The sequence below is a fragment of the Canis lupus genome, chromosome 19 (assembly GCF_048164855.1).
Source record: "Canis lupus baileyi chromosome 19, mCanLup2.hap1, whole genome shotgun sequence".
Classification (NCBI taxonomy): domain Eukaryota; kingdom Metazoa; phylum Chordata; class Mammalia; order Carnivora; family Canidae; genus Canis; species Canis lupus.
This window is the reverse complement of record NC_132856.1, coordinates 50877892-50901483: the sequence shown is the minus strand read 5'-3', so window position 1 is coordinate 50901483 and position 23592 is coordinate 50877892. Positions and strand designations below refer to the sequence as shown.

At 51.1% G+C, this 23592-nt stretch overlaps 2 protein-coding genes and 1 long non-coding RNA gene across 10 annotated transcripts; 1 reads left to right on the top strand and 2 right to left on the bottom strand.

Moving 5' to 3' along the window:
* Positions 1 to 429: 429 nt before the first annotated feature.
* Positions 430 to 2312, bottom strand: GADD45GIP1 (GADD45G interacting protein 1). The gene is made up of 2 exons (XM_072787087.1): positions 1932 to 2312; positions 430 to 790 (listed from the first exon to the last, which is right to left on the bottom strand). Exons 1-2 carry the CDS (start codon positions 2279 to 2281, stop codon positions 481 to 483), a joined length of 660 nt encoding a protein of 219 aa, XP_072643188.1. The 5' UTR covers positions 2282 to 2312; the 3' UTR covers positions 430 to 480.
* A 3237-nt stretch (positions 2313 to 5549) lies between these two features.
* LOC140610719 (uncharacterized) lies at positions 5550 to 22109 on the bottom strand. 8 transcript variants are annotated; one of them, XR_012012274.1, is made up of 7 exons: positions 21713 to 22108; positions 16552 to 17146; positions 15194 to 15536; positions 14060 to 14633; positions 13125 to 13336; positions 10533 to 10596; positions 5550 to 5684 (listed from the first exon to the last, which is right to left on the bottom strand). It is a non-coding gene; the product is annotated as an uncharacterized lncRNA (long non-coding RNA). The 8 variants fall into 8 exon arrangements; XR_012012271.1 differs by lacking the exon at positions 5550 to 5684 and adding an exon at positions 9996 to 10439; XR_012012277.1 differs by lacking the exon at positions 5550 to 5684 and having other exon boundaries at positions 9077 to 10596; positions 14060 to 14649; positions 21713 to 22109.
* DAND5 (DAN domain BMP antagonist family member 5) lies at positions 15258 to 18962 on the top strand. The gene is made up of 2 exons (XM_072787081.1): positions 15258 to 15584; positions 17963 to 18962. Exons 1-2 carry the CDS (start codon positions 15258 to 15260, stop codon positions 18206 to 18208), a joined length of 573 nt encoding a protein of 190 aa, XP_072643182.1. The 3' UTR covers positions 18209 to 18962.
* Positions 22110 to 23592: the final 1483 nt, after the last annotated feature.

The following is a 23592-nucleotide window of genomic DNA, read 5'->3' as shown; positions in this document are numbered from 1 at the left end:
GTTGGGCACAGGTGATATGGCAGTGCTGAGAGGGGGCAGAGTGGTCCGTCGGCCTCTGCAGTTTGGGGCTCCCAGTGTCTCACACCCCCCTCTGAGGCTGTCTCATTCCCAGGCAGTGGGCCCCAGCCTAGCCTTGGAAGGGCTGCCTCTCCCTGCCCCCCGCCATCACCACCACAGTCTGTTTTGGCTACACTTCCCCCCCTAGTAATTGGCTAATTACTGGAGATTAATGTTGGTAAACAGAAGCCTTCTTCTCTTCTGCCATCTGCTCCTGCATTATTTTCCCCCACCGCAACCCCTTTTCTTCCCCTGAAGCCCCAGTTAGCATGGCCTAGAGTCCCCAAGGAAGCCAAGCCCAGAAGGGTGGGGGGCTCCTGGCCACAGGTGTTGGGGCGCTGAGGAAGGGGCATGATGAGAGAGGACACAGAATTCTCCAGGGCTGGGGCCATCAGGTGGCAGGTTTTATTGGGAAAGGCTAGCTCAGGAGCTGGGTGCTGCAGAGTCTTGGGCCATAGCAGTGGCCAGTGCCGCAGCTCGTGCCTCCTTCTTCTGTCTTTGTTTCTCCTCCTTGAGGCGTTTGCGCTGCTGCTTCTCCAGGTCCTGCAGCAGCTCCTGGAAGCGGGCACTCCTTGGGTCCACGTGGTAGCCCAGGCGCTCCTGGGCCTCGGCCTGCAGTCGGGCCCGCCTCTCCTTGTCTGCCTGTTCCTTCTCCCTGCGCTCCTGCTGCTGCCGCCGCCAGTTCTCAATCATCTGTGGCATCTTGGCCATGCGCTCTGCAATGAGCTGCTCCCTGCAGGGGAGGGTAGAGTGGTGAAGATAGCAAGAGCCAGCCAGAAGAGGAGCACCCATCCAACCACAGCCCACCCCTAGTCTGCCCACATTCTGATTCCTCTAACTCAGATGAAAAACTGGGAAGGCTTCCGGGGGTCGTTAAAACTGTCAGGAAAAGTCCTTGACAAGCGAAGTAACAGGCAGGAGAGGTGGATTAACTTGTGTATGACCCTGAGCACAAGAGCACTAAACCCCTCAGGGGAGACCTCAAGTCAACTCAGTGTTTCACTGAGCTGTCTACTGAGCCATCCCAGAGCTACACACCATATGGCCTTTCCCACAGCACACTCTCATCCTGCAGACATCGCTGAGCACCTCCTGTATGCCAGGCCCAGTTGTAAAGGCAAGAAATGGATTGGATCTTTCCTTCCAGTTCTGTGAGTTTGTAGGTGCCAGTCACAGTCCCCATTTTGAGGATTAGAAACATGAAGCTGAAAGATCTAAAGCCCCACAGCAGGGTTATCCAGCTGGGATGGGACAGAGACTGAGGTTCACATTCTAGCTCCACTGTTCATTGATGGGGTGACTAGACATATGACTCCAAACTTCCAGGCCTCAGTTTCTCATCTCTAAAATGAGGGTGATGCTCTCGTACTCCTACAGCTATTACGAGGACAAGAACAATGAAAACCAGGAGGGCACTTGGCCTGCTCCCTCCCGAAGTGGCAGCATCCCGACTTTCTTTCCTAGTCTTGAGTTCTTTCAAGCCCAATGCTTAAGACCTGTCTCCAAGTCCAACCTCTGCATTGATTCCAGGCCCCATCACTTCCCATTCGTCCCCCGCCACACTGACCTTAGCATATTCCTACCTCAGGGCCTTTGCACCAGCTGTTCCTGCTACCAGGAACACTCTCCCTAAGATCTCTCCACCGCTATGTCTGGTCAAGTCCCTAAGGATCGAGTTCTTAAGAGAGTTTCTAGGTCTCACAAGCCAGAGTCGCTCTGCAGCACACATATTTTCCACCCAATTTTATCTTCCTAATGGTTCACTGTTGCCATCTGAAATTATCTTGTTCTCTGCTATGTGCTCAGCACCTGGGAAAGCCTTGCACACAGGAGGGCCTCCGCCCACAGCCCCGCGCCTGCCCGACCGCACACACCTGGCCTGACGCTTCTGCTCCGCCGCCAGCTGCTGCACCCGCAGCGACTCCTGCATGGCCGCGAGGCTCGGGCACCATTCGCGCTCCTCAGCTTCCAGCTCGCGCAGCTGCTCCCGCGACGGCCACAGAGAACCGGGGGCCACCCCGGAGGCGGCGCCGTGCCGCGCGAACTGCTTGGCCGCATAGCGCGGCCCCAGCTGCCAGCGCGGGGTCAGCGGGTCGTCCGGGTCTGGCCACCAGGGCCCTGGCAAGCGGCGTGGGGGCGGCGGCGCCCGGTAATCACGGGAGCCGCGGCCCAGGTTCGCCGGCAGCCCTAGCAGGCAGCGCGCTCGCCGCACGGGCGCCGCCATCTTGGCTGTGCGGGGTCCTCGCGGGCCGGCCGGGCTGGCCACCGCACTGCCTGCGCGCGAGGTCCGATGGCCGCCGGGGCGGAGCGAGGGGCGTCCTGTGCCCCAGCCCCAGGCAGGGGAGAGAAGGGGGTAATATATTTTTATACATCTCAAACATACATTTTTTTATACATCTCATCTCTTATTTATTTTAAATAAAATTTAAAATTTTATTTTAGTAGCTATTTCTTAAAATTATACCAAATTTTACTTTTATACATTTAAAGTAGCATTTGATTTCTTTCAAAATTTAAATGTCTAAATTTCAAACTACTTAAAAATTTAAATATTGCTTCAGTTTGAATTTCAATCTACATATTACTTTATATTTTAACTAGAGTCTTTTTAAGATGTTCGTTAAAATATTTAAATTCCATTTTAAATACTCGAATATTGTTCATACATAACATTAGATATTTATTTTTATGCTTTATTTTGTGCTTTTAAATTTGATTTTGAAGGGACGCCTGGGTGGCTCAGGGATCGAGTCTCACATCACTCTCCCTACCTGGAACCTGCTTCTCCCTCTGCCTGTGTCTCTGCGTCTCTGTCTCATGAATAAATAAAATATTAAAAAAAATTTTTTTTAAGATCTCAAGATTTTCATTTTAAAGAATTATTTAAAGCCTCACCAAGACAATTATTTTAAATATTTAAATTTATACTTTAAAATATTTAAAGTTGTATGATTAAGATATTTCTGTAGAAGTTTTATTTTAAATTTTATTGTAAACATCTTGTTACTTTGTGCCTTTTAATTTTTAAACATTTATTTGAGAGAGTGAAAGAACACAAGCAGGGGGAGTGGCAGAGGGCAAGGGAGAAGTAGGTTCCCTGAAAGCAGGGCTCAATCCCAGGACCTCCAGATCATAACCTGAGCCAAAGGCAGATGCTCACCCACTGAGCCACCCAGGCGCCCCTAATTTAATTATTCATATTTAAAAATATTTAAAATATTTAACCATGGGGTAGCAATTAAACAGTGTTTTTTGAAAACAGGATTTCTGCCTTAAAAAGAAAGGAAATTCGGGGACACCTGGGTGGCTCAGCGGTTGAGCACCTGCCTTTGGCTCAGGACATGATCCCAGGGTCCTGGGATCAAGTCCCATATCGGGCTCCCTGCGTGGAGCCTGCTTCTCCCTCTGCCTATGTCTCTGTGTCTCTCATTAATAAATAAATAAAATCTTAAAAAAAAAAAAAAAAGGGAAGGAAGGAAGTTCTGTCTCATGATACAACACGGATGAACCTGGAAGACATTACGATGAGTGAAATAAGCCAGTCACAAGAGGACGTATTTTATGTGATTCTGCTTATATGAGGTCTTTGGAATAGCCAAATTCATAGAGACAGAGAGTAGAATGGTGGTTGGCAGGGACAGAAGAGACAAAGAATGGGAGTTAGTGTTTAATGGGGACAGAGTATCTGTGTGAGAAGATGAAAAAGTTCTGGAGATGGATGGTGATAATGGTCGGATAACAATGTGAATGTGCTTAATAGCACTGAGCAATACACTTGAAAATTACCAAAACGATATGTTTTATGTTCTGTATATTTTATCTCACACCCACAGATGAATTGTGAACTAGGAAGCCTGGAGAAAAATGTTTATAATTTATAGTCGCACCATATATATATCATTTATGTCCATCCCAAACTGGAAACAGCTGGCACCCCAAGTCCATTCACAGCAGAATGGAGACCTGTTTTGATGTTTCAACAAACAGAATGCTACACAGGAATGCAAGGGCAGAAATTACAGCTGGGTGTGACCTCAACATGGGTGATTCTCAGGGACATCATTTGCAAGAAAGGAAGCAGGACCCAAGTGGTTCCTGTGCATAAGGGAATGTTTTTCATTGTGTAAAGTTTACACAAATTGTTCTTTTTATGTAAAGTAGAAAAATCCTGGTGTCATTATGGATGCACACCTTTAGGGGTAAACGGTAAAAGCAAGGCAGCCATCATTCTGGAAACCAAGATGGGACACTTCTGGTGGGGATGAGGGCGCGTCCAGATGTGGCGGGGGGGAAGAGGGTCACTCGGTAACAGGTCACTGAGCTGGACATTCCCGTTCTGTTTGCTCTTCTCCAAGTGGACTGTATTTAATGTTATTTCTTGATCTGGGCTACGGTGGTGCCTGAGTTAAAATTATTCTGTAAGCTGTGTATGTGTGGGCTGCATACTTCCCTGTAGATTTATTATATTTTGTAAGTGAAAAAAATAAAAATACAAGCAACAAAAAAGACTACAGTGAGCAGTCGTACAACCACCTGTCTCCCATGCCCTCCACCCCCGCCAGAGCTCCTCCCCCCACTTGTGTTAGGTTCTTATGTATCCTAGAGCATTGCTTTAGACATTGTCATTTACAGTGTTAATGAATTATTTTGCAAGGGCAGATGAGTACAGTCACATATGTCATCACCCAGAGTTAACAGATATTAACACGTTGACTAGATTGCTTCAGATCGTTTCTTTAAATGGAAGTATAGTTGACATAACAATATTCTATTAGTTTCAGGTGTTCAACGTAGTGATTTAACAATTACATACATTGCAAAATGCTCACCACTATAAGTGTAGTCACCATCTGTCACCATACAATGTTGTTACAATATTATTGACTATGTTCCCTATGCTGTTACTTGTCATCCCTCTAACTTTATTTTATAAAGTTTGTACATCTTAACCCCCTTCACCTATTTTACCCATCCTTCCACTCCCCCTCCCCTCAGGTACCCACCTTCAGATCTTTTATTTTATTTATTTTTTAAACTCCTTTTATTTATTTATTTGTTAAAGATTTTATTTATTTATTAATGAGAGACACACACACAGAGAGAGAGAGAGAGGCAGAGACACAGGCAGAGGGAGAGGCAGGCCCCATGCAGGGGCCTGATGTGGGACTCGAACCCCGGGACTCCAGGATCAGGCCCTGGGCCAAAGGCAGGTCCTGAACTGCTGAGCCACCCAGGGATCCCCCTTTTTTAACTCCTTTTAATAAGACTTGCCCTCTACTATGAAAGCCTCCAATGATGAGTAAGGCCTCCACGTACAAATGCCACCCCTTCCCTCCCCACCCTTCTCAGGAGTAACAATTATTTGGAAATTAACTTATTCTTCCAGGACCAAACTTGATGTATTTGCTGCTTACCTGGAGTCTTGAAAACAATATGCAACATATATTTTTATTTTTTTAAAAGATTTTATTTATTTATTCATGAGAGACACAGAGAGAGAGACAGAGACACAGGCAGAGGGAGAAGTAGGCTCCATGCTGGGAGCCCGATGTGGGACCCGATCCCAGGATCTGGGATCACGCCCTGAGCCAAAGGCAGATGTTCAACCGCTGAGCCACCCAGGCGTCCTGCAACATATATTTTTAAACGGTTTAATGGTATTTGGAAAGTATTGGTTTGCAACTTTTCTCCCTCAACTTCACACTTTCCAGGTGTTTCCACGTGCATCCCTGGAGATTTACTGTACATGTTGGGTAGCTGTTTTTCACACTATGGGTCATGGGACCCATTATTGACTCAGGAAGTCAATGAGGTGGGTTACAACTAGCATTTATTTATTTTCAGGTTTACAAGAAGGGAAGAATCGTTCATAGAAAACTTTTTATTTCAAAAATTGTTTATTTAAAAACTTGTGACAGGGGCACCTGGGTGACTCAGTGGTTGAGCGTCTGCCTTTGGCTCAGGTCATGATCCCGGGGTCCCGGGATTGAGTCCTGCATCGGGCTCCCGGCATGGATCCTGCTTCTCTCTCTGCCTATGTCTCTGCCTCTGTCTGTGTTTATCTCATGAATAAATAAATAAAATAAAATCTTTAAAAAATATATCAGGTTGCATCACATGTAGTAAGGATAAGTATCTTTTGGTAAAACCTTTATTTCTATCACATATACATGGACGTATATACTGGTGTTCCAGTTGCAAATGATGCAACAAACCTTGCCCAAACAACCACTTTGATTATGCTCATAGAGTGTGTAAATCAAGAATTTGATTATCAGGCACCTGGGTGGCTCAGTGGTTGAGCGTCTGCCTTTGGCTCAGGTTGTGATCCTGGGGTTCTGGGATTGAGTCCCACATTGGGCCCTCCCCACAGAGAGCCTGCTTCTCCCTCTGCCTATGTCTCTGCCTCTGTGTGTGTGTGTGTGTGTGTGTGTCTCATGAATAAATAAATAAAATCTTAAAAAAAAAAAAAAGATTTTGGTTATCAACAATAGCCAAACTCTGGAAAGAGCCCAAATGTCCATGGACAGATGAATGGATAAAGAAGATGTGGTGTATGTATATACGATAGAATATTACTTAGTCACCAAAAAGAGTGAAATCTTGACATTTGCAATGATGTGGATAGAGCTAGAGGCTATTATGCTAAGCAAAATAAGTTCGAGAAAGACAAATATATGATTTCACTCATATGTGGAATTGAAGAAACAAAACAGATGAACATATGGGAAGGGGGAAAAGAGAGAGAGGGAAACAAACCATAAGAGACTCTTGACTATAGAGAACAAATTGAAGGTCAATGGAGGGTCGATGAGCCAGATGGGTGGTGGGTATTAAGGAGGGCACTTGTGATGAGCTCTGGGTGTTGTATGTAAGTGATGAACCACTGAATTCTACTCCTGAGCCAATATTGCACTGTATGCTAACTAGAATTTACACAAAATTTTGCAAAAAAAAAAAAAAAAAGATTTTGAGTAGGGCATGGTGGAGATGGCTTGTCTCTGCTTCATGCTTTCTGCAGCCTCAGCTGGGAAGAATTTGAAGTTGAATGAATTGATGCCTGGCTACCAGAATCATCAGAAGGCCTCTCCCTTCATTCATGTCTCATCATTGATGCTGGCTGAAGTCTCAGCTGGGCTATTGGCCGAATATCCTCTACCAAGTGCTTTTTCGGTGTGAGCCAATTTGAGCTTCCTCACAACATGGTAGCTGGGTCCCACCTGCAGGGGGCTAAAGTGCATGATGTTTTTATGATGGAATCTCAGGAGTCACATGACATCATTTCTGCTCTATTCTATTGGTGGAGCCAATCATAAAATTGTCTAGGTTCAAGGGGGAGGGGTCAAAGATTGTCAGGCAAGCAAAGGATTTTCCAGGTCATGTACAAAGAATTGTATGTAGAACATGTGGGCTTGGGCCTATTGTGGAGGTGTCTTTGGAAAGTACCTCTAGTTCACAATAAAAAGTGTATTTCTCACTGCATTTTGTTGTAAAAAAATAGTTAAAAACAGTTTTCAGAAAATCTCTGCTCAGTATTGTTCGTGGTATGAATAGGCTATAATTATTCCAGCAGGCTGCTTTTTAAAAAAGATTTTATTTATTTATTCATCAGAGACACACAGAGAGAGACAGAGACATAAGCAGGGGGATAAGCAGGCCTTCTCCATGCAGGGAGCCTGATGCGGGACTTGATCTTAGAACCCCAGTATCACACCCTGAGGTGAAGACAGATGCTCAACCACCTGGCCACCCAGGCGCCCCCAGCAGGCTGTTTTGATGAACATTTGGTTCCAATTTTTGATTGCAGAAATAATGCTGTAGTGAGCCTTCCTATTGGTGTCCCCATGTGCCCATGGGAAGGTTTCCCTGGTGTGCCCCCCAAATACAAATCTTTCCCCAAAGTTTGCTGAGAGACACATGGCCAGTGTGGTTGAAGTCTAAGTGAATGAAGGGATGAGGGAGGAGGTGCATTGAAGAGTGATAGGCAGAGAGGCCAGCCATGTATGCTTTATAGGCATGGTGAGGCGTTGGGTTTTATTCCAAGGGCAATGGGGAGCCATGGGACGTCTTTGAGCAGAGAAGAGATGGATATGATTTATGGTTCTCCTCTGGCTGCTGAGAGGACAAGACATTGAGTGGGGCAACATGTGGAAACAGGAAGAACCATTAGGAGGTAGAAGGAGGCACATGGTCCCTGATCTGCCCTGGCCTCAGGGCTTTTGCATTACCTTTGCTGTTATGATGCCTAAAACTATCTTCCAGGATCTTTTTTTTTTTAATTTTTATTTATTTGTGATAGTCACAGAGAGAGAGAGAGAGAATGAGGCAGAGACACAGGCAGAGGGAGAAGCAGGCTCCATGCACCGGGAGCCCGACGTGGGATTCGATCCCGGGTCTCCAGGATCGCGCCCTGGGCCAAAGGCAGGCGCCAAACCGCTGCGCCACCCAGGGATCCCTCTTCCAGGATCTTTATATGGCAGGCTCTTTCTTGTCACTCATGTTTAACTCTGCAGTCACCTCCTCTACTTTTTGAAACTTTGAAGAGATTGGTAATGAAGTAGAGCTGGTCCTTGACCTCAAACAGCTCACAGTCTTTTGGGTGAGACACACAGATAATTTTAATGGAGGTGAAAGAAGTAAGTTCCCGCACTGGGGCTGATGCACAGCCAGATGTGGGATATCTGAGCCACCGTTTCCTACCAGGCCAGGAAATTTGGGATCCACTCTAAGAAACACCAGTTTAGAAGTTAGAACTTTGATGTCAAAGTTTCAGCCACTGGCCAGGGCTCTGCACATAGCAGGGCCAAATGGAACTGGGGTGGGGTGGGGGTGGGGGGTGGGGGGGTGCAGAGGGGGAGACTTCTGAGGGTAGGTAAATTTTTTTTATTAAGATTTATTTATTTATGATAGACATAGAGAGAGAGAGAGGCAGAGACACAGGAGGAGGGAGAAGCAGGCTCCATGCCAGGAGCCCGACGCGGGACTCGATCCCGGGACTCCAGGATCGCGCCCTGGGCCAAAGGCAGGTGCTAAACCGCTGAGCCACCCAGGGATCCCCCGGGTAGGTAAATTTTAAGTAAAATTTCCACAGCATAAAATTAATCTTTTTTTTTCAAAGATTGTATTTATTCATGAGAGATGCAGAGAGAGGCAGAGACATAGGCAGAGGGAGAAGCAGGCTCCCTGGGGGGACCCTGATGTGGGATCGGGTCAGGATCCTAGGATCATGATCAGAAGCAAAGGCAGATGCTCAACCACTGAGCCACCCAGGAGCCCCACATTAATCATTTTAAAGGGAACAATCGCGGGGCGCCTGAGTGGTTCAGTGAGCATCTGACTCTTGGTTTTGGCTGAGGTCTGATCTCAGGGTCGTGAGATGGAGCCCCCTCTCCCACCTCGGGCTCTGTGTTCAGGGTGGAGTTGGCTTGAGATTCTTTCTCTCTCCCTCTGCCTCTCTCACTCATTCTCCCCCCTCCCCCAAATAAATAAAGTGAACAATCCGCGGATGCCTGAGTAGCAGAGTCTGTTAAGCATGTGATTCTTGGTTTCGTGATCTTAGGGTTGTGAGAGAGACACACGAGTTGGTTTCTCCCTCTGCCTGTGTCTCTGCCTCTCTGTCTCTGTGTGTGTGTGTCTCATGAATAAATAAATAAAATCTAAAAAAAAAAAAGGTGGGTGGGGGAATCCCTGGGTGGCTCAGCAGTTTAGCACCTGCCTTCAGCCCAGGGTGTGATCCTGGAGTCCTGGATTGAGTCCCACCTCAGGCTCCCTGCATGGAGCCTGCTTCTCCCTCTGCCTGTGTCTCTGCCTCTCCCTCTCTCTGTGTCTCTCATGAATAAATAAATAAAATCTTAAAAAAAAAAGAGAGAGACACGAGTTGGGCTCTATGTTCAGTGGGGAGTCTGCTTGGGATTCTTTCTCCCTCTCCCACCCCTTCTGCACCCCACCCCATGCTTCCTCTCTCTCTCTCTCAAATAAATAAATCTTTAAAAAATAAAGTGAACAATCCAGTGGCATTTAGAACATTTACAGTGTTGTGTAACCAGCACCTCTATCTAGCTTCAGAGCATTTCCATCACCCTAAAAGGAAATTCCATACCCATGAACAGTCACCCTCTTTCTCCCCCTCCCATCAGTTCCTGGCAACCAGTAATCTACTTTCTGTCTCTATATGGATTTGCCTAAATATGGACATTTCATATAAATGGAGTCATTTGTGACCATTTGTGTTTGAATTCTTTTACTTAGCATATTTTCGAGGTTCATCCATATTGTAAGATATCTCAGTCCTTGTTGGACTGAGTTGTGGCTCCTCAAAATTCATACGTTAGAGTGCAAACTCCCAGTATCTCAGAATGGGGCCATATTTAGAAATAAGGTCTCTAAAAAAGTAATTAAAATGAGGTCAGTAGGGTGGGCCCTAATCTAGTATGCCGGTGTCCTTATAAAAGGAAGAAATTCGGATACAGACTCACATGGGAGGAGGATCATGTGAAGATACAGGGAGAAGATGGTCTTCCACAAGCAAAGGAGAGAGTCCTCAGGAAAAAAAAAAAAAAGACAGAAAAAAACAACACTAACAAGAGTGACCCCTTGATCTCAGATTCCTAGCTTCCAGAACTGTAAGAAAATTAATTTCTGTTAAGCCTCCTAGTCTGGGGTCTCTGTTATGGCAGCCCAAGCAAATTAATATGTAATTAATTATTTTTTACAGCTGAATGATTTTCCATTGTGGATTTTTTTTTTTGTAGTAACAAGATGGAAAAAAAAATGCCCTCAAATAGAGGGCTGGTTATTTAAAGTACTGAATACCTACATGATGGAATACTATGCGGGTGTTAAAAAAGAATAAAAGTAAAAAAAAAAAAAAAAGAATAAAAGTGTTCTTGGGGCACCTGGGTAGCTCAGTTGGTTAAGTGTCTGCCTTCGGCTTAGCTCATGATTTTAGGGTCCTCCGACTGAGCCCCACATTGGGCTCCCTGCTCATCGAGGCGTCTCCCTCTCCCTCTGATCTTTCCTCTTCTGCATGTGCTTTCTCTCTCTCTCTCTCTCTCTTTTTTTTTTTTTAAAGATTTTATTTATTTATGATAGTCACAGAGAGAGAGAGAGAGAGAGAGAGAGAGAGAGGCAGAGACACAGGCAGAGGGAGAAGCAGGCTCCATGCACCGGGAGCCTGACGTGGGATTCGATCCCGCGTCTCCAGGATCGCGCCCTGGGCCAAAGGCAGGCGCCAAACCGCTGCGCCACCCAGGGATCCCTCTCTCTCTCTCTCTTAAAAAAAAAAAAGAATAAAGGTACTCTATAGATTATGGTTCTCAAAGTTTGGTTCTCAAGATTGTGGTTCTCAGATTATGGTTCTCAGCATCATCACCACCTGGGAACTTGTTAGAAATGCAGGTTCTGGGCAGCCCAGTGGCACGGTGGTTTAGTGCCGCCTTCATTCCAGGGCGTGATCCTGGAGACCCGGGATCAAGTCCCACGTCAGGCTTCCTGCATGGAGCCTGCTTCTCCCTCTGCCTGTGTCTCTGCCTCTCTGTGTGGCTCTCATGAATAAATAAATAAAATCTGTTCAAAAAATGCAGGTTCTGGGATCCCTGGGTGGCGCAGCGGTTTGGCGCCTGCCTTTGGCCCAGGGCGCGATCCTGGAGACCCGGGATCGAGTCCCACATCGGGCTCCCGGTGCATGGAGCCTGCTTCTCCCTCTGCCTGTGTCTCTGCGCCTCTCTCTCTCTCTATGACTATCATAAATAAATAAAAATTAAAAAAAAATGCAGGTTCTGAGGCTCTGTCCCGAAAATCAGATACTCTATCTACAGTGAGCTTTCCAGGAGACACTGATGCATTGCTGAAGTGTGAGAGCCACCGTTGTATAGACCATCCTAGGGGTTTACAGCAGCCCCAAGGTGGTTTTTAAAAACACCAAGGTCTAGATCCCATTTCCAGAGATTCCACTGTAATTGATCTAGAGCAGGGTCTGGGAATGGATTACCCGATTAGAAATAACTCTGATCGGCAGCCAGGAATGTGAACGGCTGATTCGGAGCTAACTCTCAGAAAGAGGAAGTGCAAACATTCAGATGGAGAAGAGTCACGATCCAGATTGTTCCTTGCAGTATTGATTGTGATGATAAAAAATTGGGTGATGGGGCAGCCCCGGTGGCTCAGCGGTTTAGTGCCGCCTTCAGCCCAGGGTATAATCCTGGAGACCCGGGATCGAGTCCCACGTCGGGCTACCTGCATGGAGCCTGCTTCTCCCTCTGCCTGTGTCTCTGCCTCTCTGTGTGGCTCTCATGAATAAATGGATAAAATCTTTTTAAAAAATGGATGATGGAGAAATAAATTTGAGGTATACATGTGCAGTGGAATACTATTTATTCATAAGAGACACAGAGAGGCAGAGACATATACAGAGGGAGAAGCAGGCTCCATTCTGGAAGCCCAATGTGGGACTCGATCCCAGGACTCCGGGATCACACCCCATGCTCAACCACTGAGCCACCCAGGCGCCCCATATCTGTACTTATTTAAATGCCTGAAATAGTTTGCTTAAAAAGCAGGGGCAAGACCAATGGTATAGATTGCTTTCACTGGTACTTGTTTTCTTTTGTTTTGATGCTTAAAACAATTTTTTTTAAGTAGACTCCACACCCAGCATGGAACCACACATGGGTCTTGAACTGAAGACCCTGAGATCAAGACCTGAGCTGAGATCAGGAGTGGAAGCCTAAAGGGGCACCTGGGTGGCTCAGTGGTTGAGCATCTGCCTTTGGCTCAAGTCATGATTCCCAGGGTCCTGAGATGGGAGTTTTGCACTGGGCTCCCTGCCTGTGTCTCTCCTGAATAAATCAATAAATCTTAAAAAAAAAAAAAAAAAAAAGAAAGGAAAATTTAGTTTTTCTTGGATATCTTTCCACATAAAAACGGCTTCCTTAGCCCTGTACCACTGTGTAGTATTATGGGATTATGCCTTGTGAGTCTGGAGAACAACGAGGCAGCTCCGGGTGGCTGGAGAAAGGGGGAGAGGGTGGGGAAGCAGACAGTGGGGTAGTGGTGATAGGAGTGGATACCTGTGGGCTGCAGTGAGGACCTTGGCTGTTACCGCGAATGAGGTGGGAGCCCTGGAAGGTTCTGAGCAGAGGAAAGAAGTGCCTGGACACCAGTGTCCATGGGCGCCTTCTGGCTGCTGTAGAACAGGGAACAGACTTGGGAGGAGGCAGCAGGAACTGGAACACCAGGGTGGAGGGACCGTGTTGGTTCAAGTGGGACATAATGGCTGTGTCTGGGTAAGGGATCGAGAGAGGAGTGAGAAGTGGAAGGATTCTAGATAGATTTTCTTTTCTTTCTTTTCTTTTCTTTTCTCTTCTTTTCTCTTCTTTTTTTCTTTTCTTTTTTTTCTTTTCTGATTTTTTTTCAAATTTTTATTTATTTATGATAGTCACACACACACACACACACACAGAGAGAGAGAGAGAGAGAGAGAGAGAGAGAGGCAGAGACAGGCAGAGGGAGAAGCAGGCTCCATGCATCGGGAGCCCAACATGGGATTTGATCTCGGGTCTCCAGGATCCCGCCCTGGGTCAAAGGCAGGCGCCAAACCGCTGCGCCACCCGGGGATCCCTTCTTTTCTGATTTTATTTATTCATGAGACACACACAGACAGGCAGAGACACAGGCAGAGGGAGAAGCAGGCTCCTTGCCGGACTCGATCCCAGGATCCCAAGATCCTAGGATCCTAGGATCACGACCTGAGCCAAAGACGCTCAATCACTGAGCCACTCAGGTGCCCCGCTAGGTAGATTCTGAAGCAGCCGGATTTGCTGTCATATCAGATCTGGGAGGGGGGCCAGTCAGAGAAAGAGAGGGGTCAGCGGTGCTCCAAAGTTGGGGGCCTTAGCACCTGGCAGGACCTGCCATCAGGTGGGTCTAGAAGACAGCGAGGGGGCGGGTTGCGGGACGCTCAGGGTCTCGGAGGTAGCCGGGTGGGAGGCAAGCACCCTAGTACCTCCAGGTGGGGCGTCCAGAAGTCGGGTGTTCTGGGCGCCGCCGCCGCGCAGTCCCGAGAGCCGCCGCCAGAGGGCGAGGGCGTCCCGTCGCCGTCCCAGCTCCGCGGGGCGCGGGAAGGACCCGGCCTGCCGCTTCTCACGGCCCCGCGGCCGGCAGCTCCTCGCCTGGGTGCGAAATGGGGCCCACGGAGGTGCCAGGGCCCGGCCCGGACCCCCCCATGCGTCCTGGGGCTCCAAAGCCTGGGATGCGGCTCCCACCTGCTTTATGTGTTTCTGGCACTCCAGCCTCCACCCCCCACTAGGCTGTTCCCACCACCTCCACCACCACCCTCAGGGGTCTGCAAAAATGTCACCTCCTCAGGGAGGCCTTCTCTGACCACCCCGGGGCCAGAAGCCCCCGCCCTGACACCTGTAGGGCACAAACTACTTAAATAACTTCTTAACACTGAAGGCTCTGAAATCATCTTGCCTGCTTTCGGCACCACGATGTCAAATCCGGCGAGGCCCGTGTCTGTCTTGCCGCCCCCCTCTCCCGTGTCTCCAGGGATCAGAATGCCCGGCCTCTAATATGCACTAAAGGAAAAAACAGCTACAATGATGTTTATGGTAGTTTACTCGTGGTTCCACTGGGTATCAGCCTCTATTCCAAGCTGCTTACATGAATCATCTCTGGGGCCCTCAGAGCCACCCCACCAGGTAGGGGGTGTTAACGCATCACATATATCCCCATAACAGAAGAGGAAGCTGAGGCCCAGAGTGGTTACGGGAGTTGCCAGAGGTTGCACAGCTAGAGAGTCCCACCCTTGCAGCTGAAACCCTACCATCCTGGCTGCAACATCTGGTCTTGCCAACTGGATGGATGGTGCCCCAGACCTGGAAAGAAGCCCCTCGGAGCCTCCAGGCATTGTGCCCCTGAGCCCCTGTTTCCAGATGTGCCTTTCCCGGTCCCCGCAGCCCACACACCCACAGACCCAGCCCCTGATCCCTGCCAGGCTGGGGGGAGGGGTGGGAACCCAGCAGGCCTCAGTTTATTTTCCTCCCCACTGTGGTGGGTTTGCAGAAGTGCCTCCCCAGCTGCCCAGGTTGGGGGCAAGTCATTAAAAGTGGGTCCGAAGGGCTGAGACTCCACTCACCAGACAGCAGGGTTGACTGCCCAGGACCCTGAGCCCAGCCCCGGACTGAATGACAGGCGGACGGATGTTCCTCGGCCAGCTGACCGCTCTCCTGAGCCTGCTCTGTGGGGCCCAGCTGCACGCAGGCTCTGGGACACTGGGACTCCTGGGTCCCCCATCTCAGCTCTGGGCTGCCACCAATCAGACCCAGGCTCTGGGTCCAGGGCTCCCAGGCTCCCAGGTACAATCCTCTGCCCTCAGCAGCTGGAAGGCCTTCTTGGGACTGCAGAAAACCAGGTGGCTGGGGAGAGGTCGCCTGCACCGAGGGCAGGAGGTGGCACCCACCGTGTCTCTGCCGCTGGACCTGCAGGAAGTGGTCCAGGAGATGTGCAGGGCTGTGCCCTTCACTCAGGTGAGGGGTGGGGGAAGGGGGGTGGAGTTCCAGCATGGGCAGAGAGCCCAGACTGTGGTCCTGCACAGATCTGGGGTCAGTCTCCTATCTTCCATCTAAATAACTCCTATTCTCGGTTTCCTGTCTTATAAAATGGGGCATAAGCTTCTCCTACCTGACCATACAGTTACTTCCATCCTGGTCTCTCACCCAAGTCTATTTTCCCATTTAATGGCCAGAAGGCACCTGTGAATACCTGAGTCACATTCCCTCCCTCTTCCCCTCAGAACCCTCCATGGTGCCCACTGCACTCAGCGAAAGCCATGTCTTTCCCGAGGCCCACAAGGCCCTGCACTCTCTACTTGTCACCTCCCTGGCCTCGCCTCCTCCTCCTTTCCCCCTCACCCATTTCACTCCTGCCACACCAGACACCTGGCTTTTTATCCAGATACACCAATGTCACATTTACCTCAGGGCCTCTGCACTGGCTGTTCCCTTTTGCCTCTACCATTCCCTCTGACTCCCCAGCATTCTGTGGCTCCTTCTCTCACCTCCTTAAGGTTTTTACTCAAATATCACTTAGAAATGCAGCACCTTTCACCCTGTTCCCCTTTTCTGCTTTATTTCTCGCTGTAGAACACATCATCACCTAACATATAAAACTGATTTTGTGATTGCATTTATCATGTCTCCCTCACTAGGATCTCTTCTCCACCAGGGCAGGGATTTTTATGCCTTATTCACTTCTATAGCCCCATCCATCCCCAGGCCTGTGAGCAGAGCTAGGCCTACACTCAGGGTTTCTTGAATGAATAAATGAATGTATAAATAATAGTATCTGCCTCCTAAGGGTTATTGGGCAGTCAAATGAGACAGGTATGTTTATGGGCATTCAGTCAGTGCCCCATAAGAGCCGTGCGAACTCATGGCGTGTGTTTAGAGCCCCGGCTTTGGTGCCAGGTGTACCTAGCTTCAAAATCAGCCTTACCTGATGATTTCTGTGTGATCCAGGGGAAATGGATTCCCTTCTCTGAGCCTCACTTCCTATCTTTGAAAAACAGACTTAACGATAGATGTGATTTCATGCACAGTGTTTGGAACCATGCCCTTCAAGGCGTCAGCTCCCCAGGCCTCCTGGCTTATTATTCATTCAGCAAATTTTTGCTGAGTCCAGGTGATGCGGTGGTGATTGCATGGCCTTGGACCAGTTCCCTGGCCCTGAATCCTGCCCCCATTGGCCTGTACAGCCATGCACACTGCACACAGCAGAGGGAAACCCTGGCCTGGGGTCCAGCTGTATGCCCTGGGGTGACAGAAAGACATTCTAAGGGTTAGCAGCCCCTTCAGCAGCTGTGTGGCTTTAGGTGAGGGGTGGCTCTGAGCCTCCGTTTCCTCATCTGTAAATAAGGATCATAATGTTTCAGCTTGTAGCATTGTGGGAGGAGTGAGTTCATCTAAGGTGAGCAGCACGGGCCCAGCATGGTGTTAGAGCTCAGCAAGTGTTGGCTTTTGTTCTGATGTGCCTCAGAGGTTATGGCCATAAACAAGGCAGAGAGAGTCCCCGTCTCCAAGTAGCTTGTATTCTAGGAGATAACAACAGAAAAGAGACAGAACTAGAAATTACTAGGAGTCCGTGAAGAAAGGGATTGGCTGGCTGAGATAGAGACCACCAGGGGGTGACATATCCCTTGGGGGTGCTTCTGAGAAAGGATGAGTTGGGATGAGCTCAGGGAAAGGTAGAGGGAGGAGTGGTCCAGGTCCAGGGCTCAGCAGGGGCAACAGGTCAGAGGTGGGCTTGCAAGTTTGGTGCCTTGGAGGAGCAAGGAAGAGAGTGGGGTGGTTAGGGCAGGGTGACCGAGGGGAGGAGGGTTGACAATCGGGGCAGGACAGGGCTGCAGGAATGCAGGGTTTAAACAGAGAAGGGCCATGATCTAGGGGTGAGTTGATAGAGCCACTTAGTTGGAAGGGATCATAGGAGGAACTTTTATTGAACACTAACTGTGTGCTAGGCAAGGGGCTAAGGGTTTTCTGTTTAATGCCCCCAGGCCCCTGTAATACCGCCCCTTCCTGCAATCCCTCATCCCTAGAGGTGGTAGCAGATTCCTATCGATTCCAGTCCCCGGGCGACCTCATCATTGTCTCCTGCTTGGGAGAAGCAGCCCTTCCCTATATTAATCCTCTCTGTTGAAAGGGCTAGATTGGTTTCTCTTCTTCCTGGTTGAACTTGCATGATTTTACAGCTGAGGAAACAGGACCAGAGAGGTTGAGTAGCTTGCTCCGAGTCACACAGCCAGCAGATGGCAGTTGGGATTTGAACCCCAGGGTGGAAGTAGATGGGAGATGATTCTCACCATTCTGGTCCCATAATCCACTGCCCTTGACCCATCTTCCTGCCGCAGGTGCTATCTCAGCCCGGCTGCACGGCAGTTCACCTCCGCAATCACCTCTGCTTTGGCCACTGCTCCTCCCTCTACATCCCCAGCTTGGACCCTGCCCCACTCGTCCTCTGCAACAGCTGTGTGCCCACTCGCCAGCGCTGGACACCTGTGGTCCTGTGGTGTCGGGCGAGCAGCCCAGCCTCCCGTCGAAGGATGAAGATGTCTACTGTGCTGGTTGAAGGGTGTCAGTGCAGCCCGAAGGCATGATCTGAGCTTGATGGATGGACACATCTTGGAGAGATGTGGGGCGGGGGGACATGTGCCCAGAAAGACACCAGCCTGGATCACGAGCACTGGGTCAAGAGACCAGGGACACAGGGACAGCCAGACAGGGCTCCAGAGTCCTTGCCCTGCTCCCGGGGACAGCACACGCATGCCTAGCTGTGAGGGTGGACCACTCATAATCATAGCACACACTTATGGAGCGCTCAGTTTGCCAGGCCCTGTACTAAGCATCTGACACGCACTATCTCATGTCACCCTCAGAGTGGCTCAGTGAGATAGATGTTAGTATCATCCCATTTCGCAGAGAAGGAAACTGAGGCTCTAAGAGGCAAAGTCACTCGCTCAGGTCACACAGCGATCTGGCACTTGAATCTTAGGCAATGTGGCAACTGATTTTAACCACCAGGCTGGACCCCCTCTCATAGAATGAAAGACACACTCCTAGATGCAGGGAGGACAGATCGTCACACACAGACCAGGAGACACAGTGATGATCTCCGTCCTAGGGACCCCAAGGAACCAAGGCAGGGAGGCCCACATAGCTGCTGGGGAAAACGTGGGCTCCCCAAATCAGGGGCAGGACCCGTGTGATCTCAGCGGCCCCTCCTGCCTTGCACCCTTAAGTCTCCACACAGTGTGGCATTAAACAGGAACCATAAAGGTTGGCCAAACCCAGTGGTGTATGTGTGTGTGTGTATGTTCCTCCAACTGGGGTTCCCTGGGAGCGGGTGCCTGTTTTGGGGTGTGGGCATCAGGGGTGTTCCTTCCTTAGCTGGGCACAGGGTCTGCAGCACATGAGGGCAGCCTGGCTTTGGGCGGCTGGAAGCAGGGCCCTAGCAGATGGGCCCGTCTGGCACAGACGCAGGGACATGTGGCGCTGTCAGGGTTGCCTCCAAATGCCCCCCGGAGCGCGGGGCGGGGTGGGGGGTGGCCAGGCCCCTCTCAGCCTTCTTCCTGCCTCAGGAAGGAAGGCCCCAGGTGAGGGGAGCAGAAGGAGGGGACCCGAGGAAACAGATGGGCCAGCAGGGCGTGGGAGCCTATGACCTCTGACCCTACAGGCCTGCACAGAGGGGTGGGAACAGGCCAGGCAGCCAGCTCCCAAGGCCCCGCTCCAAGGGCCCTGGGTGGGGGAGGGTCATGAGAGGCCCACAGGGGGCGCACTCTCCCTCCTCCCTCCAGGGTTCTGTGCCAAACCCCAGGCAGAGTCCGAGTGGGCAGCTCAGACCTGGCACCATGGGCACCCCTCTCTCTGGCAGGCACGAGGAGCCTGTTTCTCCCCGTGCCCCCCCCCCCCCCCCGTTCAGCTGTGCCCACCTCCTGCCAGCCGGGGAGCCAGCTGGGAACCTTGGTGCCAGGGGGCCCCCGGAGTCCCTGCCCCCTCCTGGGCAGTGCCAGCCGGCCCCCACCCCCGCCCCCCAGGCCCAGTAATGGGTGGGTAATGAGTGCTGGGGGAGCGGGGGAGGGGCAAGGGATGCAGGTGCCACAGGCTCTGGCACGGGGGCCGCTAATCAGGTTTGCCAACGCCATCTGTCACCGCGCGAGCATCTGGGGCTCAAGGTGACCCTGTCACCCTCAGTTACAATTATGAGTTTGGCATCTGTATTAAAGCCCGCCAGCCGGCCAGGCAGGGGAGGGCTGGGGTGGGCACGGGGGTGCACGGCAAGCCCTGTCCCGGGGGTCCTGTTCCCAGGGGCTGCATAGCTGCCAAGGCACGGGGCTTCTCCATGCTTGGGGGAGTTTGTGTGTGTATGTGTGCGTGTGTGCGCATGTGTGTACGCCTGTGCCAGCCTCCACAATTCTGTGAGTGTGTCTGGATGCAGGGCACAGAACCCAGGGTGTCCTGGGTTTTTGTGTGTCTCTGGGTATGGTGGCTGTGTGTCTGAGCTTGGTGGGAGAGGGGGTGGCTCTGAGACTGCATGGGTGCAGAAAGGAACATGGGTCCGTGTGCTGGGAGAGGACAGTACGGCAGTTCCAGGTTTCTTTAGGTGATGTTGTGTTGCCGGGTTGTAAGTGTGTGCATGTGTGCGTGCGTGTGATTGTACTTGTGCATCTGCAGTGTGTGGCGCTGTTCATGTGATGGTCACAGGCTATATGTTTTGGGGTGTGGGTCTGTAAGATCCTTTTGAAGTGTGTACATGTAAACACACAGGGGCAGTGGCTGGGCGAGGCTCTGTGTGGTCACTGAAGGGCTCATCTTCTGTCCTTCAGCTTGTTCCTGCCCTCACCAACCCTTGCTCCCCGGGGTCGAATGTGGGAGGCTTCCAGAAGATAGGGGGCTGACTCTGAGGAAGGCGCTGGGCTCTAGGTTCTTGATCTGAATTCTACATCGTTGTTTTTAGATTCTGGAAGATAGGATGTCTAGGTCCTGGCATTTGAATTTTAAATTCTGAAACCGGAGTTCTGGGATCTGGATTCTAGATCTTGGTATCTGGGATTCTAGATTCAGATTCTGGCTTCCGAGAGCTGATTCTAAATTCTGGGATCTGAATTTCAAGGTCTGAATTCTGGGTCCGGGTTCTCGCTTCTGGACCTTGGCTTTGGGTCTCTCCAAGCTCCTGCTAAGCTGGGCCTGTCCTCTCTGCCCTTCTATTCAGGCTGGGCCAAGGGGCCTCCCACCATCTCGCCACGTGATGGGTGCAGAGACCACACATGGCCACCAGGGGACACCCTTGGTCCAGGTTTGGGCCAAATTGACCCAGACATCCAGGAGGTAGGGGAACACCCTGGCCTGGCTTGACCCAGCCCTTTGAGGCAGAGCGAGGTTGGGCTTCACTTGGTTCCCTTCCCTTCCCAAAGTCTACTGATGACAGATGTCTGTATGTCATACATGGAGAAGTGGACCCTGCAGCCCAGGGACCCCCAATCTGGACCAGGGGGGCAGGAAGCGGTCAATGGAACAGACCAGGGGAAAGGCACATGTGGGTCAGAGAAGATGTCACTGAATGTAGGGAGACATGTGTGGATGAGACAGAGAATTCTGTGTTTGGGGTGGGTACATATGACACTGTTCCCTGGAGCGTGAGCCTGTGTGGTGATGTGTGTCCATGTGTGACCAGGACCACATGTCTGGCAGAGTCCTTCCGAGATGGTGCATCTGTGGGGCTCTATCTGTAACTGTCGTGATGCTGTGGGGTAGGAGTCCCTGTCATGGGTGTGCCTGACTGTAACCACGACTGTCTCCGGATGTCTGTGGATGTGTATCCGTAGATATCACAGTGTCCCTGAAGTTGTCTCAGAGTGCCTGGACAGTGTCCCCAAGGACTGGATCTCTGTATCGATGGTGTCTTGTAACCCGGGTGTGAAGATGTGTAGGGCAGAGGTTTGGTGCTGAGAGTGTCAAGCAGGGGGAGGCAAGGCATGGAAAGAAAAATAAGCAAAGGGGAGTGGAGAAGGGACTGAGGTGGGTGGGCCCCGAGACCCTGGGAGCACTCCCTTCATTTCCATCCTGGGTCTCCTGGCCCTCCGTCTGGCTGGGTCTGCTCCCACCTCTCAGCGTCTCCAACTTTGTCTGGGGTCCTGCTCCTCTGCCTCCTCCCGTTGCCAGGCGCGGGCCGGGCACCGCGGGGCTCTGTTCCCAGCCTCCGTCTTCCATCTCGACCCCCGGCTCTGCCTCTCCTTGGGCCTCCTCCTCTGTCCGTCTTTCCTCGCTTGTGCATTTCTCTCCATCTCGCAGGTCTCTGCCATCTCCGTCTCCAGAGCTGTCTCTCCCCCTTGTCTTCGAAGCCTCCTCTCTCCCACCTGCAGCTCTGTGCGTCTCCCCACCTCTTGTCTCTCCCTGCCTCCCATCTCTCCCCATCTCTGTCTTTCTCCGCCCCGTCCCCGGTCTCTGCCGGCCCGGGTGGGTCCGGGTGGGTCCCGGACAGCCTGGCCCGGGCGCCGCGACGAACAATGCCCCATTCACGCGGCCCGTCGGCGCCATGGCAACGCGCCCGCCCCGCCCTCCCCGCGCGCGGGCCGCGCGTGCCAAGAGGATGCCATGGTTACGTCAGGCGCGTGCCCGCCCCGCGCGCCGCCGCCCCGCGCGCTCCTGAGGGGGCCGGGCCAGCAGGGGGCGCCCGGCCGCAGCCTCTGCCTGGAGTCCGGTGGGACCGTCCTTCCCCGGGCCTTCAGGGACTCGGTGCCTCAGTTTCCCGTTCTGTAAACCGGCAGGGATGGGCAGAGTGAGATTGTGGTGGGAGCGTGCGAGCGTGTGTGTGTGTGTGTATGTGTGTGTGAGAGAGAGACAGAGAGAGGAGAGAGAGCGCAAGAGAAAGTGAGAGAGACAGAGACGTTCATGAAGTCGCTCTTTGGGGGTGGTTGTGTGTCGGTGAGTTTGCATTTGAGAGTCGGTGGAGCTCTATGTGCGAACGTGTGGGTCCATGTTTGCACCCTTATGTAGGTATTTGATGGGAAGTAGCTTGTAGTTTGGAGGTATTCGTACACGCGCGTGTGTGTGTGTGTGTGTGTGTGTTTTCATGCCTGTGTGTGATACTATGTAGTTTGTGTGTGATGGTAGATCTGTGTTTGTGGTTATGTGACAGTGTTTGTGTACCTCTCTTTCCATGTTGTGTGTGTGTGTGTGTGTGTTGCGTCTGTGGTTTGGGTGTGATTATGTGTTTGTGGTTGTGAGTTCATGTGATCGTGTGCCTGTCTTTGCATGTGATGGTGGTGGATGGCTGTGTTGTTGGGTGTGGTTTTAAGTTTGTAGGACTGTCGTTTGTGTGTCTGGGGGTCCATGTTCACAGATTCGCGTGTGTTTGTGTGCAGAACCCGGGGTGGGCTCTGAGGACTGCTGGGGCTGGGCTGAGCCCCTCCTCACCTGAAGGCCTCCTGGCACAGAAGGGGGTGCCCAGCTGCCTGGGACCTGCGGCTCCCCACAGGTTCAAGAGAGCCCCAGCTGATGAATATTCATGAGTTGGGGGGGCTGGCACCCACTGCCTACAGCTGCGAGTCCATTAGCCCCCTGGCTCTCTGCACACTGACTGCAGCGGGCGGCGGGGGGGTGGTGTCAGAGTGGGCCTGTCCCTGTCTCCACGACTTGGGAGGCTGGGGGGTATCCTAGTGACTATTGTGGGGGCCATGCAGAACGCTTGGCTGCTTGTTGGGACAGCTAAGGGGCTGTCTCAATGTTGTGACAGGCACTGGGGAGAGCGACTGTTGTGTGACAGGATGTTCTTGTAACAGTGGTGGCGGCTGTCATCCACGGTTTCTTTGTAGCTCTGTCCAGGGATTCTGGGTGTTGTGTGGCGGTGTGAGATGTGTGCCTGTCACCTGCAATGGTGCAGCCTTGAGTGTATGTCTTCAGAGTGTCTTTGAACACTTTTGCCGTGGCCCATACCTGCTGGCTGCCTGCTCTGTGACACCATGACAGTGAGGGGATTGTTGTT